This window comes from Bos indicus, chromosome 26 (genome assembly GCF_029378745.1).
Source record: "Bos indicus isolate NIAB-ARS_2022 breed Sahiwal x Tharparkar chromosome 26, NIAB-ARS_B.indTharparkar_mat_pri_1.0, whole genome shotgun sequence".
NCBI classification, from domain to species: domain Eukaryota; kingdom Metazoa; phylum Chordata; class Mammalia; order Artiodactyla; family Bovidae; genus Bos; species Bos indicus.
Window position 1 is genome coordinate 33835548 of NC_091785.1, and position 19559 is coordinate 33855106.

A 19559-nucleotide genomic window follows, 5' to 3' on the forward strand; every position below is an offset into this window, starting at 1 on the left:
ATCTACCTCATAGGTTTTGTTTTGAGAATTAATATGTGTGAAAACCTCAGCCTAGTGCCTGGCCTGTGCAGTGAATGTAGGTAGCATTGCCGCCACTGTCAGGGGTATAAAGATAGAAAAGTAGTGTCTCTACAAAGTTTCTTGTATTTTTCCTGTAAAGCCTTTCCTCTTCTTCTAACACCCCAGCCTTTCTCTTCCCCTCCCCTCCCATGTCTCCCTTCTTCCCTCCCTCTCACCCTTCACCCCACCATCCTCCCCTCTTCTCTCTCTCAACTTCTGTATTTTTGTTTGCACTTATTTGTTTACAAAGCTATTTTCTCCCACTAGACTGCCTCTTTAAGGAAAGGGCCCTTTCTCATTCACTTCTTGTCCCCTGCACCTAGCACAGTATCTGGTGCACGACAGGAGCTCAGTAAAGGTCTGCGGAAGTAAATGAATGAAATTCATAGACCATAAAGGCTATCAAATCACTGTAGAAAGTAAGTGCCAGTCACTTCAGTTACCTTTATCAGTAGAGAGGGTATCCAGAATACCAGATATTCTGAATTGTGTGTGTGTTGCTTTGTCAGATGTTTAGCAGCATTTAATCGTCCATTGAAAAATATTTATTAAGCAAACAAGGCACTATGCTTTGCTGTAGGGATGAAATGGTATGGTCTCTTACATAAACAAGAGGAACATCCAATATAAATGAAATTTGAGGTATCAAAGGAACACTTCCTAGAAGAAGCTACTAACTAAGACCTCCTTTTTAGCTACTGACTGAACCTGACAGAGGGTAGGAAGGAGTTCAGAAGGGAGAGGTTTTCCAGGCACGAAATGACCCTTGTGATGTCAGTAGAAGCCAGATCCTTAGAATTTAAGAGATTTGAAAGTTATTCTACATGACGTTATAGGAAGTTTTAAGCTGGGAAGTGATGTGATAAGATTTGTGTTTTTGAAAGAACACTGGTAGCATTTGGAGTGTGGCAACACTACAGACAGGTTCAAGGAGGAGGCCACTGCTGTTATCCAGGCCAGAGCTGACAGAAGCTGAATAGTGAGGTGACCAACAACACAGATGAGGAAAAAAGAAGCAGCGGAGATGACCAGACTACGTTGTTCTCAATGATGACTGTTTTGGACCTAGACGGTCAAGAGCCGTCTAAATTTCACTAAGTAGAGTTGTCACGCGTTCACAATAGAAAAGTCTCCAGTCTGATCACACTGACTTGTATTACATATTCAAGGATGCGTTATTTGTCACTGACCTTCAAGGGGTAATAACTACTGAACTTTTAGAAGTTACTGTTTCTCCCCACTATTTCTAGCTTTTATCAAGAGAACTCCTTTGTAAAATTGTTTTAACTCCTTTGTTTGGCATATTTGTTATTACTTATAAATAGGCCTTTAATAAATGGCTGTATTTATACATTTTCTATCCCTTTGCTTCCACTCCTTGTTCCCTACCTACATTAGCATTGGGGTCATATTAACCAGTAAGTGACTGATGGTCATTTTAGACTTTTTTTTTGAATGTTTTACAGTATTAGAAAATGATACAGAGTCTCTCATTGTTTTGTATCCCAAGTCAGCTTCTTCCCTCCCCTCAATACAAGACACTAGCATGTCTTCCTTACAGTTCCTCTGACATAAACTTAGAAACCAAGGTATAAAACTTTCTCCATATTGCAAAGAAATCATTACAATAGTCCTTTAAATAGAAATTTCCCTAGTATACATAGGAAATGGATTTGTACAATTGATTAAAGCAGCGAAGTCATATTATTACTTTAAAATGAACACCCATCTTTCACAAATGATTCTTTTAATTCTTTTTGCTAGTCTCTTCTTATATCTTTTGTTATTTAGTCGCAAAGTCATGTCCAACTCTTTTGCAACCCTGTAGACTGTAGCCTGCCAGGCTCCTCTGTCCATGGAATTTTCCAGGCAATAATACTGGAGTGAGTTGCCATTTCCTACTCCAGGGACTCTTCCCAGCCCAAGGATTGAATCCACGTCTCCTGGTTGGCAGGTGGATTCTTTACCACTTAGCCACCAGGGAAGCCTGGTCTCTATGTGCAAGAAAATAAAATATTTTTAATGAAAATTTAAGCTCAGAACTTTCAAGAGCTAGAAGAGATTACCTGCTGCTGCTAAGTCACTTCAGTCGTGTCCGACTCTGTGCGACCCCATAGACGGCAGCCCACCAGGCTCCCCCGTCCCTGGGATTCTCCAGGCAAGGACACTGGAGTGGGTTGCCATTTCCTTCTCCAATGCATGAAAGTGAAAAGTGAAAGTGAAGTTGCTCTGTCGTGTCCGACTCTTCGTGACCCCATGGTCTGCAGCCTACCAGGCTCCTCCGTCCATGGGATTTTCCAGGCAAGAGTGGGATCTTTTTAATTCCCTTTCAGAATCTAATATTGCATGAAGCTAAGAAGAGACCAGGATGTAAAGGTGGGATCTAGCTGTACCTGCCTCTCATCATTTGGAGGAAAACTATCCCATCAGTGATGTGATCTTTATTCATGTATTTTTAACTTTGTCGGGGATCTCCTGTTTAATCATTGAGAATAGTTTCACTTTTGAGTATGTTTAAAAAAAAAGAAAGGTAGAAAGGTCCCTATACAGTGGGTAAATAAGTTAATGATTAGAAAAACCACAATGAAAGCTTACTTGCACAATTTAACTAGGTCAAGATCAGCAGATTTTTAAAAAAATATATAATGCTATCACCCTTGGCTTCATCATTTACATTCATTTGTTTAATAATTAAACTGGGTCAGTGTAACAGTGTTGACACTTCACCTGTGAATTTGTCTTCTTCAGTGAGTTAAAAAAAGGAACCTGCCTTCGGTTTGCTGGAAGTGGAAATGAAGAGAATCGAAATAACGCGTACCCGCACAAGGCAGGCTTTGCCCAGCCTTCAGGTCTGTCTCTGGCCTCCGAGGGTCCCTGGAGCTGCCTGTTCGTGGCGGACAGCGAGAGCAGCACAGTGAGGACCGTGTCGCTGAAAGACGGAGCAGTGAAGCACCTGGTGGGAGGGGAGAGAGACCCCATGGTAACGAGAGCACTTCTGCGCCGTGTGCCTGTTAAGCCAGCTTGTGATTTTCTCAATTGTGAAGTTAATAAGACCTAGGAAGGAAAAAATTCTTGGACTTATCCGTGTTAAAATGGAAGTCAAACCAAAGGAAATATGGCTATAAAGAAGCACAAGTAACAAAACCACCTAAGAAAAGCTAACTGATCTGATTTGATTCTGTATAAATGTCAAGGCTTCTGAGAGGAAGGAAGGATAAAATTGTGATTACTGAGCAAGGGGAAAATGAAGAGTAGATATTTGGCAGGAGGGTGGAAAGAGCTCCAGAGTAGTAGACCTGAATCAGATGTGCCATTTTTGTGAATAAGATTCCTTAGAACCACAAATTAAAAATCAGGTTCAGAATTCTGTCATTTTTTTTCTAGTTTCAGTCAAATGCCCCAACCCTATTTATATGAAATCAGACTTTTCCCCCTTTAACTTCAGTAGCATGTACAGCCATCTGAATTTTCACTTTATACCCTAACAAAGTTCTGTGAAAAAATTTTAATACATGCTGTTTCTTTTCTTTTCAAAAAAAAAGAATTTATTTGCTTTTGGTGATGTTGATGGAGTAGGAATCAATGCAAGGCTTCAGCATCCACTTGGAGTAACTTGGGACCAGAAAAGGAATTTACTGTATGTGGCAGACTCTTACAATCACAAGGTGAGTCTTGACAGAATTATATAATACCCTGCTTTTCACTTGTGGTATTTAAAATGCTGAAAGATCTGTGAGCCTCCTACAACTGCCACTCTAAACTGTAGGGAGGAGTAACAGTCTTTGACAACTGTACATAAGCCTCTCTATTCCTTTTTTGGTCCTTTCTTTGCAGAAATGATGTGTTAGTACTCTGAGCTGGGGAAAGGACTAAACAAATTCCCAATGACGATAGCCAGAAATTGGGAATTGCAAGCCACTAAAGCTGTTGAGTAACATCTTCAGTAAATAAGGAGAAGGCAGGTAACAGGGAAATTAATATGTCAGTTAACAAATGAACATTTTTGAGCCTTTGCATAGTTAGCAAATAATTCGTTTTCATCAACATTTCTGTTTTCTTTGTCTATTTTATTTTTACTATGCATTTTTAAAATAAAATCATTGGAACATAAATATTAGTATTTTGTGATGAGAAGCTTATGAATTTAACGTAATTGAAACACAGGAATCACAGCGTCTAACATAAGTAGCAAATCCTCAGCCAGTATTAGATGTTCCTAAGAAGGAGGTCAGTTCAACTGTGTCCCATTGTGAGGGAAAAGAAGAACATGAAATAATTTTTTCAAAGATTTCTTCTAGAAGACAGACTGTAACTGGGGATTTCATAGTGTTTAGCTCTCAGGATGAAATATCTCCCCTTAGACTAATTTGAATGTTTGGCTGTTCAAGAAAATATGGAAGTGTCTGTTCTTTCTCTGATGTTTATTAAGAAAACTAATAGCAATCAGGAATTCTCTGCCTTCCCAATTAATATGTTACTCTTCCATACCACAAATGTGAAACTGAGCTTCAGATAAATAAATTTTTGTTCTGTCCTTTTTAGATTAAAGTTGTGGATCCAAAAACAAAAAACTGTACAACACTAGCAGGAACCGGTAATGCAAGTAATATGATCGGTTCCAGTTTTACCGACTCAACTTTTAATGAACCAGGAGGTTTGTGTATTGGAGAGAACGGTCAATTATTATATGTGGCAGACACCAATAACCATCAAATTAAAGTGTTGGATTTAGAAACCAAAACAGTTTCCGTGGTAAGTAATCCTTAAGTTAAGGGGCATCATTTTAAGAAAGGTTCTGAAATCCCTAGCAACAGCTGAGGCACTTTTGGTCGGCCAGCACTGGTGGTGAAAGTGAAGCATATAGACAGAGCAGTGAGTGGGTGCCTTTCCCAAGGATGTCCTGTTATTTTTAAAATAAAAATTCCATCTGTGCCAAGAGTGTTTGAGAAAAACAATAGAGGTTGGAGAGAATTTGATCAACTTTCAGAAAAGGAAAAAAAAAGACTCATCTGTTTTTAAATGTATGGACATACTGATACACACAAACTATGTGGGTTGGATTGTTTGAGTGTTTTTTGTTTTTTTAATTTTTAAACAATCCTCAGACTGATGTGTAATCTTTGTTTCCTATGGTGAATCCATTACCAAATAATCTTTAAAGAAAGGTCTAGAAGCCACATTTCTCAGGACTTAAAAATAAGATGAGAGGAAACTTAAATACATTCTACTTTTAAAGATATGGATATGGTCTCTAATAAAATTTCAAGTTACCCCTTTCTATGTCACATTTGTCCAGAAAATGCAGGAGTTCTTTATCTAAAATTCTAGGAATTTCCAAGATGTGTTTTAAAATAAAAACACAGATTGCCATCATAACAATAAGTTCGTTTCTCATGACATAGATCTCTGATATGAGATGAATGATGTCTTATAGTTGGCAGTGAAGATTATAAGAGAGTGTATATTATATCCACTGCATTTAAATTGATAAAGTTTTAATTTCCTGCTATCTATAAACATATTAAACAATTAATTTCATTCCATTTCATTCATAAATGTTGACGGTCTTTTGGCCAGGATGAAGTTTTTTTTGAACCTACAAAATAATCATGAGGAAGTCTAAGTAAACGCATTCTGATTCAGAAGAAAATGGCAATCAAGTTTCCTTGACATTGAACCTCACTTTTGTACTGAAGTCTGAAAATAAGCTCTCTCAGTCTACAATACTGTAAAGTACTTGTGCTTTAGAAAACAGATTTTCTTGTTTTTAGTTCCCAGTCTTCAGATCTGAAAATGCTGTGGTGGATGGTCCTTGTCTAGCAGGAAAACCAAAGACCTTACCCAAACTACCTAAATCTGCTCCAGGCATTAGACTTGCCCCTGTGGCTGCGTCTCCCGGACAGACTCTGCAGTTCAAGCTGAGATTAGACCTCCCATCAGGAACAAAGCTAACTGAGGGAGCTTCCAGTTGCTGGTTTCTGTCAGCTGAAGGTATGACAGTAACCTTTGCAAATGCAAATATTTTATGAATTCTTGATGTTTGATCTAGAAAATTTTCTCATTTGTTATGTGATACTTTAACTGTACATTTAGGCTGGATTTGAAGGGGGTCTTATAACACAGAAAGATCCAGATCTAACCCCACTTTAGCAGTTTTCTTTAGTCTTTGAGATTCTTTCTCTCTCTTTATTAATAACTGTGTAACTCCCCAAAGGTAATCATAATTGTTGCCATTTGCTCCCAGGTAAGTTCATCACGAGGTGGACTGTTTGTGGTCCTGAATAATAAATAGGTCCTTGCATATTAGAACTGAAAGGCATCAAAAGACACCCTGTGTTCTAAGCCTCTTATAAATGAGGAGACTAGAGGCTGAAAGAGATAAAATTATTTGCTTAAGGGCATATATTTAATTAGGTCAAAAGACGGAATTTGAACCCAGCTCTGCTAGTTCTTAATTTAGTTACTTTTCCTTTGTGCTGTGTGTGCATGCTTGGTCGCTCAATCATGTTTGACTCTTTGCAGCCCCATGGGCTGTAGCCAGCCAGGCTCCTCTGTCCGTGGGATTTTCCAAGCAAGACTTTTGGAATGGAGTGCCATTTTCTCCTCCAGGGACTCTTCCCAACCCAGGGATCAAACCTGCATCTCTTGCGTCTCCTGCATTGACAAGCAAATTCTTTACTGCTAGCACTACTTGGGAAGCCCTTCCATTGTGCCACTCCATCTCAAACTAGCTCCAGGGTTACTAGTGCTTGAAATGAACTTAATTTTCTAAAGACATATAACACTCAAGGCCACCAGTTACACATTTGCATGTTACAGAAGCTTCCAAACCTTACTCTTCATTTCTGCACTTAACTTATCATTGTGTTGAGTTAACACATTGTGTTGAGGACCAACAGCCATCCCTAGGTTATACTTTGGTGGCTCTGTTCTGGCACAGTACAGCATAGAGATCAAGGAAGGGAAGAGGGACCCTCACAGGAGACTGAAGAATGAATAAGCAAGCACGTGCAGGCAAAACTCAGAGAAGGTCGTTTTCTAGAGCCGGTGTTTTAAGGAGAGAGTGATCAGCTGTGTCAAGTGCTGTTGATAGATGAGCTAAGATAAGGGCTAAGAATTGATCTTTGATTCAACATTAAAGTTAATTTATATCCTCGACCAGAGCTATTTCAGAATGATGAAAGAGGTGCCTAATGAGAGCAAATTAAAAAAGAAGAAAGGAACTGTAGAAAGCAAATGTAGATAGCTCTTTGAGGAGTTTAGTTAAAAAGATAACAGGAAAGAGAGCAGTTGCTTGAAGGGGAAAGCAGAGTTGGGAGAGCAGTGTGTTTGCTGTTATTGATGGCAAAGATCAGTAGAGAAAAGATGATGTGTGGTAGCCGTGGATATCCTTTAGGAAGATATGAGAGAAGATGGGCTCGAGTGCACAGGTGGAAAACTGGTCTTTGCCAGGAAAGTGGGCAGCATTTCCATGGTAAGGAGGGAAGGCTCCAGGTGTGACCCCGAGATCTGGTTAGGAAGTTGTGGAGATGAATGCTTGCAGAAGTGTTTTTCTGCATGCTTGTTTTCTTAGTATTAATATGTTGGGGAGTGTGACCATCAAGCTGAGAGTGAGAAGGGGATGGGGAGAAGGTTTTGGAGGTTTGAAGAAAGAGGGTCCGAAAGGTGAAAGGGTGACTACGTGAGGGAAATACAGTATGCCTGCTGAACGGCTGAAAGGCTGCATTTGAGGCTGGCTGTCATGAACTGAAAGTCAGTCTAGTCCACATGGAAGTGGTTTTTCTCCAGCCAAGGTTACACACAAGGAAGCAGCTCTGTGACAGCCTAGAGGGTGGGGGGTGCTTGGAAGGGGGTCAAGAGGGAGGAAATACATGTATACTTAGGCTGATTCACATTGCACAGCACAGACCAACACATTGTCAAGCAATTGTCCTCCAATTAAAAATAAATTAAAAAAAAGAATGCAGTTACTAAGTAGTTTAATCAGAAGTTCTCCGAAGTCCTGATCCAGTATTAATTGTGATTACTACTATACCATTAAATCTCACAGATTCTAAAGAATTAGATTTCCCCCTTGAGTATGATTTAAAAATTTTTTTTTAATTCTTGTTTTTAACTGAAATAACTTGACAGATTCTAATTCAGTTCTTTGGTTGTTTTATTATCTTTCACTTTTCCAGATAGTTTCTTGTCAAATACTTTAGAGCTTTCAGTTGCTGTTCATTTTATTTCAGTAGTATCATTAAGACTTGACTTTTTCAGTTGCTCAGTCATGTCTGACTTTTTGTGACCTCATGGACTACAGCACACCAGGCTTCTCTGTCCTTCACTGTCTCCCAGAGTTTGCTCAGATTCATGTCCATTGAGACCAGTTATTAAGCCTGAATCTGTGTTTTCTTCTCCAGGGATTCCCAGAGTAGCACTTGAGCCCCATTAACTTGCTTGCTACAAGAAAATGAATGCCAAAGCCATTGCTTAAAAGTATGCCATTCGAGTAGAAGAAAAAACATTGTTGGAAGAGGATGTGTAATTGAATACAAACGAATTACTGTGATTAGAATCCAGGCAGAGCCTTTGTCCTCACTGTCTAATTTGTGATCTTTGAGCCTTTTCTCAAAGTATTCAGTTACTGTAAATTATGTTAAGATTTGGGTGTGTATTTGAATCAGTGTGAACTTATTTCATGAATTTACAAGTAATCAGTATACTGCTTGTCTTATAGCAGTGCTTTCCAGCGTCTCCAGCAAAGTAGGCAGTAATTTCAAAGTGAAATAGTTGTAGTCCATAATGGAATTCTGACATCTTGTCTCTAGTGATCTTCTTCTGTCCGAGCCTCCCATGCTCTCGCACATGTTCTCACTCAGTTTTTCCTGCCCTACTTCACCTCTCTCATGCCTGCTCACACACACACCTTGGTACATTCTCAGGGCAGCAGCTATTGTCCTGCAACTGCCCACTTGGAATCCACGCAAGAGAGCAGAGAGCTCTTGGTAGGCTAGCCAGAAGAAACTGTGCTGGCTCTGGAGGGACCGACTGAGCCTGTGAAAAGATCACCACCATCCACTCCCTGCAGAGGAGAGTTCTGAGCCATGCGGCACTAGCGGATGTTTGGAGCTAGGATTGTGGGCAGAAGAGAGCTCAGACCCTGGCCATTCACTCCTCAGTAAGTTTAGAGCAAGTCCTCGACTGCCAGTTCAGCTGTTCTGCCTAGGTCCATTAGTCTGAAAGCATTGCATCACTGGGAGATCATGTTAATTTAATTTCTCTCCATGAAATTAAACATTATTTTTAAGTAGGATACTGGTAAATTAACATGCTTATTTTCACTCTACTTTGTCAGTTATACAAGTTAATGATACTAATATTGAGTTATTAGAGTACAAAGTATAGATAGTGTTAAAGGAAAATGAAATAACCTATAGAGAAAATTCTTAGTTATCTTAACACTTATCCAAGGCATTGGTTCTGTTTTTATTGTATTGTGCATTAGTTGCCAACTCATGTCCAACTCTTTGTGACCCTATGGACTGTAGCCCGCCAGGCTCCTCTGTCCGTGGGATTTCCCAAGCAATGGAAAATGGGTTGCCATTACTGAAATGGGTTGCCATTTCCTTCTTCAGGGGATCTTCCTCACCCAAGGATCAAACCCACATCTCCTGCACTGCAGGCAGATTCTTTACCGCTGAGCCACCAGGGAAACAATTTGTTTTGGTATAGGGACAAATAAACTTTCAAGCAAGAATCCTAATAATTTAAGTCTTTGAGTATATTATTTTATAGGATACATTTGTAAACCTGTGATTAAAGGACATTTTTTATTCTTGGCTTGTTATTTAGAGACCATAACACTGATTTTTAACTAAATTTTGGTGGGTCTAGTCTTAAAGCTGCCAGCATTTATGGGAAGGTTTTAAGCCAATAAATTAATAAATAAATGGCAGTATAAAAGCCCCAAGGGCATATTGTGCTTCACAAATCCTTCATGTGAAGTATCTGAAAATTGTCTACAGAAACACTTTTATTTTTAAACCTGGACATTAAAATAGCATAATTTATTATTTTCCTGTTTTCATTTAACATATAAGTTCCCTTACTAATCTGCTGTATAACAAAATCAAACATATTCCTCAGTGCAGAAATAAGCAAAGAAGTCCAGAGACTTCAAAAAGAATTATGTTTAAAAGCTCTGCATTTAACTCTTTAGAGTCTCACCTTTCACAGTTTCCTTACTCTTACTTGATATATTTTTCTCAAATTTAATTTTTCAATCAACAGAATATTAGAAGCACTAAACTAAAGGAGAGATGAAGAGCACAGGTAGAGACAGGTGCTGTGGTCTGTTGACTCATCCTGAGGTCAAAAAAGAAAGAGAAGCTAAAAAAACAGACATAGAATTTCATCACTGCTCAGTAGATGGTCCAGTTTTTGTACAGATAGCCCTGAGTTGTTGGTAAGTCATTAGATTTTGTTCAGTTCTATTTCAGATGGCAGGAAAGCATGCCCTGCATTTCCCAAACACTGGCTCTTAATAGCTAAGCCCCTCTAACGCTGTTAGCCTAGGTATGTGCTTCCTCAGAGTGACACACACATTCCTTTGGAGAGAAGGCATTGGGTGACTGAAGACGTTTTAAAAACTTTAATACTAGAAGACAGATTTTTAGTGATTTTTAGATGTTTGTTGTATAGATGATCTATATATTTAACTCTCAGAGGAGTCTTATGTATTAAAATGAAGTAAACAAAGACTTGTCTTTTACACTGAGTCTATTGGAATAATGTATGCAGTGTTACTTGTTTCTGAAAAAAAAAATCAATTTTTTTTATTTCCTTTGGATAGTCAATAATTCATCACTGTCTTTAATGGAAAGTCACTGCAGAGTTGTACATACGTTTGTTTTCCCTGGCTTGTTTTGTAGTTTGCATATTATATTTCTAGATACTTTTATCTGGTAAAAATTAACTATTTTCTGAAGTGTCTTATGTTTATTTCTAGGACTTATTAATAGGTTTCATTTCTACATTTTCATTTTAATTTTACCACATTTTAAATCTATAACCATACTTGTAATATTCATCTTGATTTCAATAAAAATTAATTTATATTTATGTTTGCAGTGTTCAAAGAAAGAATTTTAATTTGATATCAAGATGGCTAGATTAGGGACTTATATCTTGTGTCCCTCACACAGAGCACAATGCCTGGCATTTAGAGGCTTTCAGTAAATATCATTCGAGAAGGCAATGGCACACCACTCCAGTACTCTTGCCTGGAAAATCCCATGGACGGAGGAGCCTGGTGGGCTGCAGTCCATGGGGTCTCGAAGAGTCGGACACGACTGAATGACTTCACTTTCATGCATTGGAGAAGGAAATGGCAACCCACTCCAGTGTTCTTGCCTGGAGAATCCCAGGGACGGGGGAGCCTGGTGGGCTGCCATCCTGGTGTCGCACAAAGTCGGACACAACTGAAGTGACTTAGCAGCAGCAGTAAATATTGTTAGTTGAGTAAATCTAGTGTTTGTAAAGTTTGTCTGATTTCCTACTCAATTTCTTATGCAGTCTTAATAATTTATGTCTTTATTTTCTAGGCAATGAATGGCTTCTTCAAGGACAGATACCATCTGGAGAGATAGAAAGCATTTCCAATCAACCAACAATCTCACTGCAGATTCCTGGAGATTGTTTATCACTTGAGGCCATTCTGTCTATCAGCGTATTTCTCTATTACTGTAGCTCAGACAGTAGTGCCTGTATGATGAAGGGAATTTTGTTCAGTCAGCCTTTACAGATAACTGATACACAGCAAGACTGCATACCTCCAGTGGAACTCAAGTATATATTTTAGCAAGCTGGCTAGCAACCCAGTGCCACCTCTTCTTGCTCCCCACCATTACTGTAATTTATGAAAAGAAACTTTATTTCTGCCTCCGGGTACCCAGAAACCCAGTTCAGTTCTAGCACCTGATATTAAAATAAAGTATGCTCCTTATTTAATTATTTATTATAGACAAATTCCTTCATTCCGGCTGTGTACCAACGAAGTCACTGACCATGATTTGAACCATGATTCTGTAATCTGTGCTGTTACTTGGCACAAGACTTAAGTCCATGTTACAGGAAAGAATATTATCATGAGATAATTTTCAGTGACTACTGATAACAATAATGATACCAAATGTTTTAACTAACTTTTTTACCTTTTATGAAGCAGCACATCTGAATGTGTAAATTTCACAGTAACTTTAAACAGAGCTTAAGATCCAGTCCACGTGTTGATATAAGGACACCTGCCATTCAAGGCGTAGGGTCTGTTTTAGATCAAGAAAAAAAATGTCTTCATCACAGTAGTGGTTTAAAGAGCATCTAGGTGGTAAAAATGTTCCTTGTTCTCGTCTGTGATTTTCTCATTTGAGATATATTTATGGTTATAAATTATTTGCTATTTTAGCATACCATTATTGATGGTATGTTAAATATTCTGTATATTTCTATTTACAGAAAATATATTTCTATATTTCTGAAAGTTGGAGTCTCTAAGGACATATACAGACTCCTTTTAACATTTTTCTGAATGAACAGTTTTAGTAATGAATGAACAGTCTTAGTAATGAATGACTCCTTAGAAATATTAGGACTTTCAAAGAGAAAGGGACTTCAGAACACATTACTGCATGTGACACCACTTAATGGTAAAGAATTAATTGTTACAGCTGAGTCCGATGCAAATGGGTATATATGTTGTATTAGAAATTTACATTTCAGTTGAAGCATTAAATGCAGATTTGCTAGGTTTAGGGTTTTTTTGGTTCCCATATTGAGAATTTAAATTATCATTATTGTGATTTTTTAAAAAATAGCTGTTAAGCCTTCAAGGTGAAAATTTCAATATGAAGCACTTTTATGCTTTCATTATGTATAGTATATCTTAATATATTACTTTAAAATATTAAGGCTGAAACATACAGTGACTTGATGATCCTGTTTTTGGTGTGTTTTTTCTAACCTTAAAAGAAATAGTCACCAGAAGATATAGGAAAGGTTTTTTTTTTTTTCCGTGATGCTTTCTCTTTATAACTGTTTTAAAAGACTCTGCTTGTTTTTACCAAAACTGATTCCACATGTTTGTGGTTTAATCAGCTTACAAGATTTTAAAAACAACAGGTGAATCATACTTATTCAGTAAATATTTATAGACAATATAGCATAATACGCCTTGTTGCTTCAAAACCAGTGCTGTTTGAATTGTAATATTTTAAGCATAATCATCTGCCCATATCTTTATATTCTTTTGAAATACAGTTTTGAACATACTATTTCAGATTACCTAAATATGAAGTAAGGGAATGCATAGATCATGACTATTTAATTTGTAGCCTCCTAAAGCTATATTTAAAGAGAAGAATAAATGTAAAGTTAAAAGAAATTCTGTTTAAAATTATATATAAGTACTTCATAAACCTTTTCTCTCCATTAAAAAAAAATGTTCTGTAATAAAAGAATATATAATATTGACATTCTCTTTTATGGAGAATAGGCCATAGTCATTTTTAAAATCTCATTTTATTATTATACTTCTCATTTCCAGCTGGACAGAATGAAAATAGTTTGGCTTAATTTTTTCCTATTTAAGGACATAAACAGTTTCACTCTCTGAAGAAAATATATACACTTTTAACTTGCTAATTCAGGAATGCTTGATAATTATTTTTGCAGTATTATGCATGAACTTACACACAGTATATATTTTCATGTACATTAAAATCTAAAAACATTTCTAGAATATATTAATGTCCATTTTGTCTGTATAGAGTTTTCTGTTAGAATTAAGCTTATGCTCTTCTTGATTTTTAACTACAGTTCTATTGAATATTCTTATTCTTACCCAGCCAGTAATCTACATTGTTTTTCACATTCAAAATATTATGTATACAGATTACATGATTTTTTTTGTCAATCATGCTAAGCAATATAAATAGGTTCTTAGAATTTATGACTAACATAATAAACCTCTTACATGATAGAAAGCACTAGAAAGTTCATTTTTAAAAACTTCTGTGATTCCTGACTCTGTTTTTAAATGTATGGCATGAAGAAAAGCAAAAGTTATGTTCAGTGATAGTTTGAAAAACGATTTTAGTGTTAGTCACCATAATCAAATTGCCAGTGATGTGGCATTATATACACTTAGACGCAATACCTGGAATCTTTGCCCCAAATTATTCTGCTTCTCTGTCACTGTTTTTTTCTACCATTCTTTATATCACTTCACAAATGGTAAAATTTTCTTTTCTGAATTTATAGTCAGAATTGATATCTCTGAAAAGAATTTTGGTTATCTTGGAAATGCTCAAGCAAATATTTAACCTGTCCACAAGGGAAAACTTTACAGTTTAATCACCCATAAGTGTAACTTTGGCAAAGTTCAACGACTAAGCAACTTTCTCCTAAACTATTGTAATAATACATTTACCTATAGTATTATCAGGCCTGCAGAAAGCTATAAATTTTAACACAGCCCCCAAAAGCTTAGTATATGTAGATGAATGTACGTGTCTATATACTTACACAGATACAAAGATCAACTAAATTTCTCACATGGCCATTATACTCTGGAGACGGTACTACTGAGATAAGTTGCTCTCTGCTTGCTTTTTCATAGTTGGAAAGTTTGGGAAGACATTAACAATACATATCTCTGTAATATAGTAATTTTCTACTTGCCCAACATTTAGTATTAGTTTATATCTGCCGATTAGAAACAGTCTAACCATTATATTTGACATAAGAACAGTCATCAAAAACTAAATTTCTTAACTCATGAGTTGCATGAAAATATATGCAGAGGGACTGTCATGTGGTGGACTATGAATGGTGGAATTGTGAATATTTTTTACTTTTTCTGTTTTTTTTAATTGAACAATGGGTTATTAAAAAAAAGAACGGGAATATGCTTTTAAAGACTTAAAATGAACTGAACAGTAAGCACTAGTTACATACTAACTTTTTCTGAAGTCACTTTTATCACGGAAGGTCAGAACTCAGTTTAGAGCTCTTTGATCTACCAGTTCTCTTCAGTTTGTGATTTGGTGGAGACAAAAATAATTGTGGCTTTTGCTGCTAGTGATTTTATTGTGTGATGTAGTATAGTGTTTATGAACACAGGCTTTGCAGTCACTTGGATTCTGCCCTATTAAATGGGGTCACTATACCTGCCTTATGGGGTTGCTGTAAGGGCTCAGTGAAACAGTATTTGTATAGCAATTAGTAGATAATGGAACTGCCAGTTATTGGTCTAGTAATAATAATGATAATAATTTATGACCATAAAACACATGGCTTCACACTTTCTTCGCAACTGCAGTTTCTAAAGGAAACTTCCTCTACCAACTGTGTGGTATGTTAATACTCTCTGCAGTGCTGGGATTCAAGAAGAGAAATAGTTTTATAATAAATATGTTACTGTTTTATAAACCATGTTATAAAGAAACAACCTACAGTTTTAAGAACTTTTTTAAGACCTGGAATGATGACTGATGAGCTTCCTTTGAGAGAGTCCAGACATACCCTAAACCATGTTCCTGGAATATCCACTGATGGTGCTTTCCCAAGCCGGAATTCCAAGTGCCTTCATGCATTTCGCCTCACGAATCAGACAGGTAGATCTTATGTCCGTTTTACACTGAGGAAGCAGCTTTAGAATGTTGGCTTCATGTCTCAAGTTCAGCACTCCCCGAGTAATGCCTGATGCTGGGGGGTGCCCGGGGCAGGCAGTTGCTCAGCCAGTTTTGCTGAATGATTGAGTGACTAGTGGGTGATGGGTCTTTTATTTGAACACAGATCTCCTACTAATTTCTAGCTCTACTCCTAGACGTAGAGTGCAAACAAACTGGGATTAAGAGTATTTATTTTTGTGAATGCTTTCTTAAGCCTTTGCAGTATTTGAAAAAAGTTATAAGAATAATAGCTAAATCTATTCAGTGCTAACTATGTGCCTGGCACTTTTCTAAGTGCTTTCTGTGTATCAACTAATTTAATCCTCACAGCCACCTTATTAGAGAGGTTCTAGTTTTCCTTATTTCTCTGATGAGGAAACTGAGACACAAAGAAGTGGTAAGCACTTAGACCAGCGTAATTGAGATCAGACATTTAGGGCTGGCCGAACCTGGGTGCATCTACTCAACCACCATGCTTCTATGCCTGCCTTTAAAAGTGTGTGTTTGTTTTTTAAGCATAAATCTTCCATAGTTATATATAGTAACTAATCAACCCAAAGAACTTCAAAAGTCCTAGTAGTGATTGTTTTTGAAGTTTAAAGTAAATCCATTTAATTAATATCAGCTTTTTGGACTTTTCATTATACATAGTTATCCTTCAGGGTTTGGAACAGTCTGTATAATTGTCTCTCCCAGAAGATTTTATGTACCATTCTTTCTTAAATTCAGATATTATCAAGCGTTTTTCTTGGCAGATGGATGTATTAAAGAATTAACTAGCCATTCAGTATTAGTTCCAACGATGTTATTTTAATTGGTCTTCAGAAGGTAATTATAAGACCTTGTCACAAGTATAACTGGATTCTTAGTACAGGACTGTCTCAAACTTTTGAAAGCTTGTTCATATTTAAGAAAATAACTGTTTTAATGACCAAAGTGAGCTATAGAAACATAATACTCGGCCCATCTGTTAACACCCAGAATCATCTGCCTACTTGATTCATAACTACTGCAGTATATAGACCTCATCCCACCCTGCCCCCCAAGACTCAAGATCTATGCAGTTCTATTCTAGTAAAGTTTTCACCAGATCACCCTATTATTCCAGCTTTCGGTTCTATTAAAAGATATGACGTAGAATGCTGCCTACCGGTGATTATGATTCATGAGCATCCAGATACAAGAATGTAAATGGTTTTCATTTATCATCTGCTAATTTAAATATTATTAGAATTTGTTAATATTGTTATAAAATTCCAAATCAGAAATCTATCAGGAAATGTACATCAACTTTAAGAGATGGAAGTGTTACACTTTACAAGTAGAATTAACTGTTAATCACCAAGATTTCCTCCTTTTTCCTCTTCTAGTGGCACATAGTTTATTTAAATGAATTCACAGTAACCATAAATCATGATTTTGTCCTGACTACTTAAAAGTATGTCTCCACCCCCTCTTTTCCTAGCAGTAGGATGATAGAAAGCATGGCCTTAAGAGCTAGAGGCGGGACTAACCTCCTGTGTGTATTCCCTGCCCTGCACAGCTTGGCCCTTTCATGTATTATTAGACTGCAGGTCAGCCTAGCTGCTTTGGGCCAGGGCTGCCAGTCTGACCACAGCCTGGGAAAAGCAGAACAGGAGGCAGCGTGGTCGGCCTCTCTGACTGCATCCCCTTTGTTTCTGAGTGTGCTGATTTGGTTTAGTTTTTGTCAAAAGTTGGAGTTGGAAAGTGGAACCCTAGATACCTGTGGACTCTTAGCCTAGCTATAGTTATTCCTTGTTTGGGATGTCCCTTTTCCACATTGGCGTGTCGCTCTCAAGTGGACCAAAGGACATTTTATTCTGTTGAAAGCCCCATGACCAAAAGGAAAGAATTGTAAGTACTTCCAAATCTACCTCCTGGCCTGTACCAACCATATCCTGAAAAGCCCTGAACAAGCATGGTGAAGCACTGGACAGCCACATACTCACAGGCATTTTGGAACATGTCAGGGCATGGTACGGATGCCTTCCCCTTAAAGGAGCAGCTTTCAGACCTGGTGTTTTTCAATAATACAGAATTAAGCAAAATTGTCAGGTTTTTTTTTATGAGTTAAAGGGACAGCAGAATTTATTGCCTTTTGCTTTTAGTATACTGGGTTACATATTTATGTTTGAAATGAGGCCTCATAATACTGAGAGGGAAAAAAAAAGCAATCCTCAAATTTGACTAGAACCAGTTTAAATAGTATTTTTGAATATCTAGTGTGCTATGCTCATAAGTATGTGTTAAGGTATATAGGGCAAAACAGTTGATAAATGATGGTAGTGAAGGGTAAAAATAGACACATTAATTTCTGAAAATGAAGAAGGGCTCAGTCTAGGAACTATCTTCTAGTTTTAGATTTTTGTCATCACTATTCTTAGTCCCACCAGAAATGTGTTTGTTCTGTGAGCATGTGCAGAATGGGCTACCTGTTGTGTTCATTACATGTTCAGATGCTAACAAGTGTGTGTGTGTGTGTGTGTGTGGAGTTGGAATGTACTTTCTCTGTGTGCCTCTGATGTTCATCACCCAAATTTACCTGTAGGAGTACACAACCACATCCTCTCCACACTTTGGGCTTCCCTCTCTTTGAAAACAGTAGTGTCTGTAGAAGTTTCAATGAGGAACTGTATGGTTCCACAAATGACAGATATAGTAGATTGGTTTTGTTGTGGTAAATTTTTTTTTCTAAAATTCTTAATATTTCAGTTTCTGAAGAAGGAGAACATTGTGCTACATGACTTCAAAATCAATTTTACTCTACTTCAGGTATATGTTTCTAATTATGTTATACATAGGTTAATATTTTGTAAAAGTTTGAAGTTTTCACTGTTAGGATGCATTGAGAGCCAGTTTAGAAATGCTTTAATTGCTGTCATTACTTTACATGTGGATTATGGATTAATCAAAGTGTGCTGTGATACATATATATCACATACATACACATATACATACATATATATACACACAATCACTTTCAAATTGTAACATTTCATAAATTTGTCAAGTTTTAAAAACTCAGACTCTTCTCCTCTTGTGTGTGCATAAAGTTGTGGTTTTATCTTTGAGAATAGAGTTGGTCTGCTGTGCTGACTTCATCTCTGTCATTCCAAGAGTTTGATTATGTCTATTTTTTCTTCAAAGATAAAAGATGCAATTGAAATCCAGTTTACAGGATCATGTATTAGACTTGGTTGAGTTCTAAAAGAATTGACTTGGTCTGCATTTGTAAGCATTTCATGTAGATAGAGTAATATATTTTTGTACAACACTGTATTTCTACATTTATTTCAAGTCTTTTCAGTGACTTTAAGTACATGTGTTAAGATGGTTTGGAATGAGAGCGCAGTGGCCTTCATTACCAACTCAAAAGAAGTGTATAATTCATGCGGTTATAGAAAACCAGAATGTGTTCAGACTGTACACTGAAACCGAATGCCTCTTTTCTAAAGCTTTGTACATTTTTTTCATGAAATAGATTAAATATTTTCCCTCTAAAGCTATGTTTCTCTTTTTTATGCTTTCTGTTGTAAGTATACCATGAGATCATTTTGCTGCTTGGAATCCTATCATCCAGATTAAAAATGGTGCTTAGTTTGGGTGGGAGGAGGCAGGGAGGCAAGATGAGGGTGACCAGTAGACGTGAGTCATATGATCCTAGCTTTTGTGTTAAGTGATTCAGGAGTTTTAGGGAGAGGGGTTAAAACCAGGGGTTATGGATAATACAACTGCCTGTACTTCATTCCATTAAAAAAGAGAAGG

The 19559-nt window shown here is 37.1% G+C and overlaps 1 protein-coding gene across 2 annotated transcripts in view; it reads left to right on the forward strand.

The window, feature by feature from the left end:
• Nucleotides 1-19296, forward strand: part of NHLRC2 (NHL repeat containing 2) — a 61405-nt gene extending 42109 nt beyond the window's left edge. Inside the window, exons 7-12 of one of the 2 annotated variants that reach the window (XR_011564296.1) lie at nucleotides 2809-3040; nucleotides 3603-3725; nucleotides 4603-4812; nucleotides 5832-6051; nucleotides 10336-10510; nucleotides 11649-11787. Coding sequence is in view for 1 of the 2 variants with exons in the window: in XM_019988639.2 (XP_019844198.1) it covers nucleotides 2809-3040; nucleotides 3603-3725; nucleotides 4603-4812; nucleotides 5832-6051; nucleotides 11649-11905 (1042 nt within the window). In the remaining variant the exon portion in view is untranslated. Of the gene's footprint in view, nucleotides 1-2808; nucleotides 3041-3602; nucleotides 3726-4602; nucleotides 4813-5831; nucleotides 6052-10335; nucleotides 10511-11648 lie in introns of both variants that reach the window. The other variant, XM_019988639.2, reaches the window with a different exon arrangement.
• The last annotated feature ends 263 nt before the right edge of the window (nucleotides 19297-19559 follow it).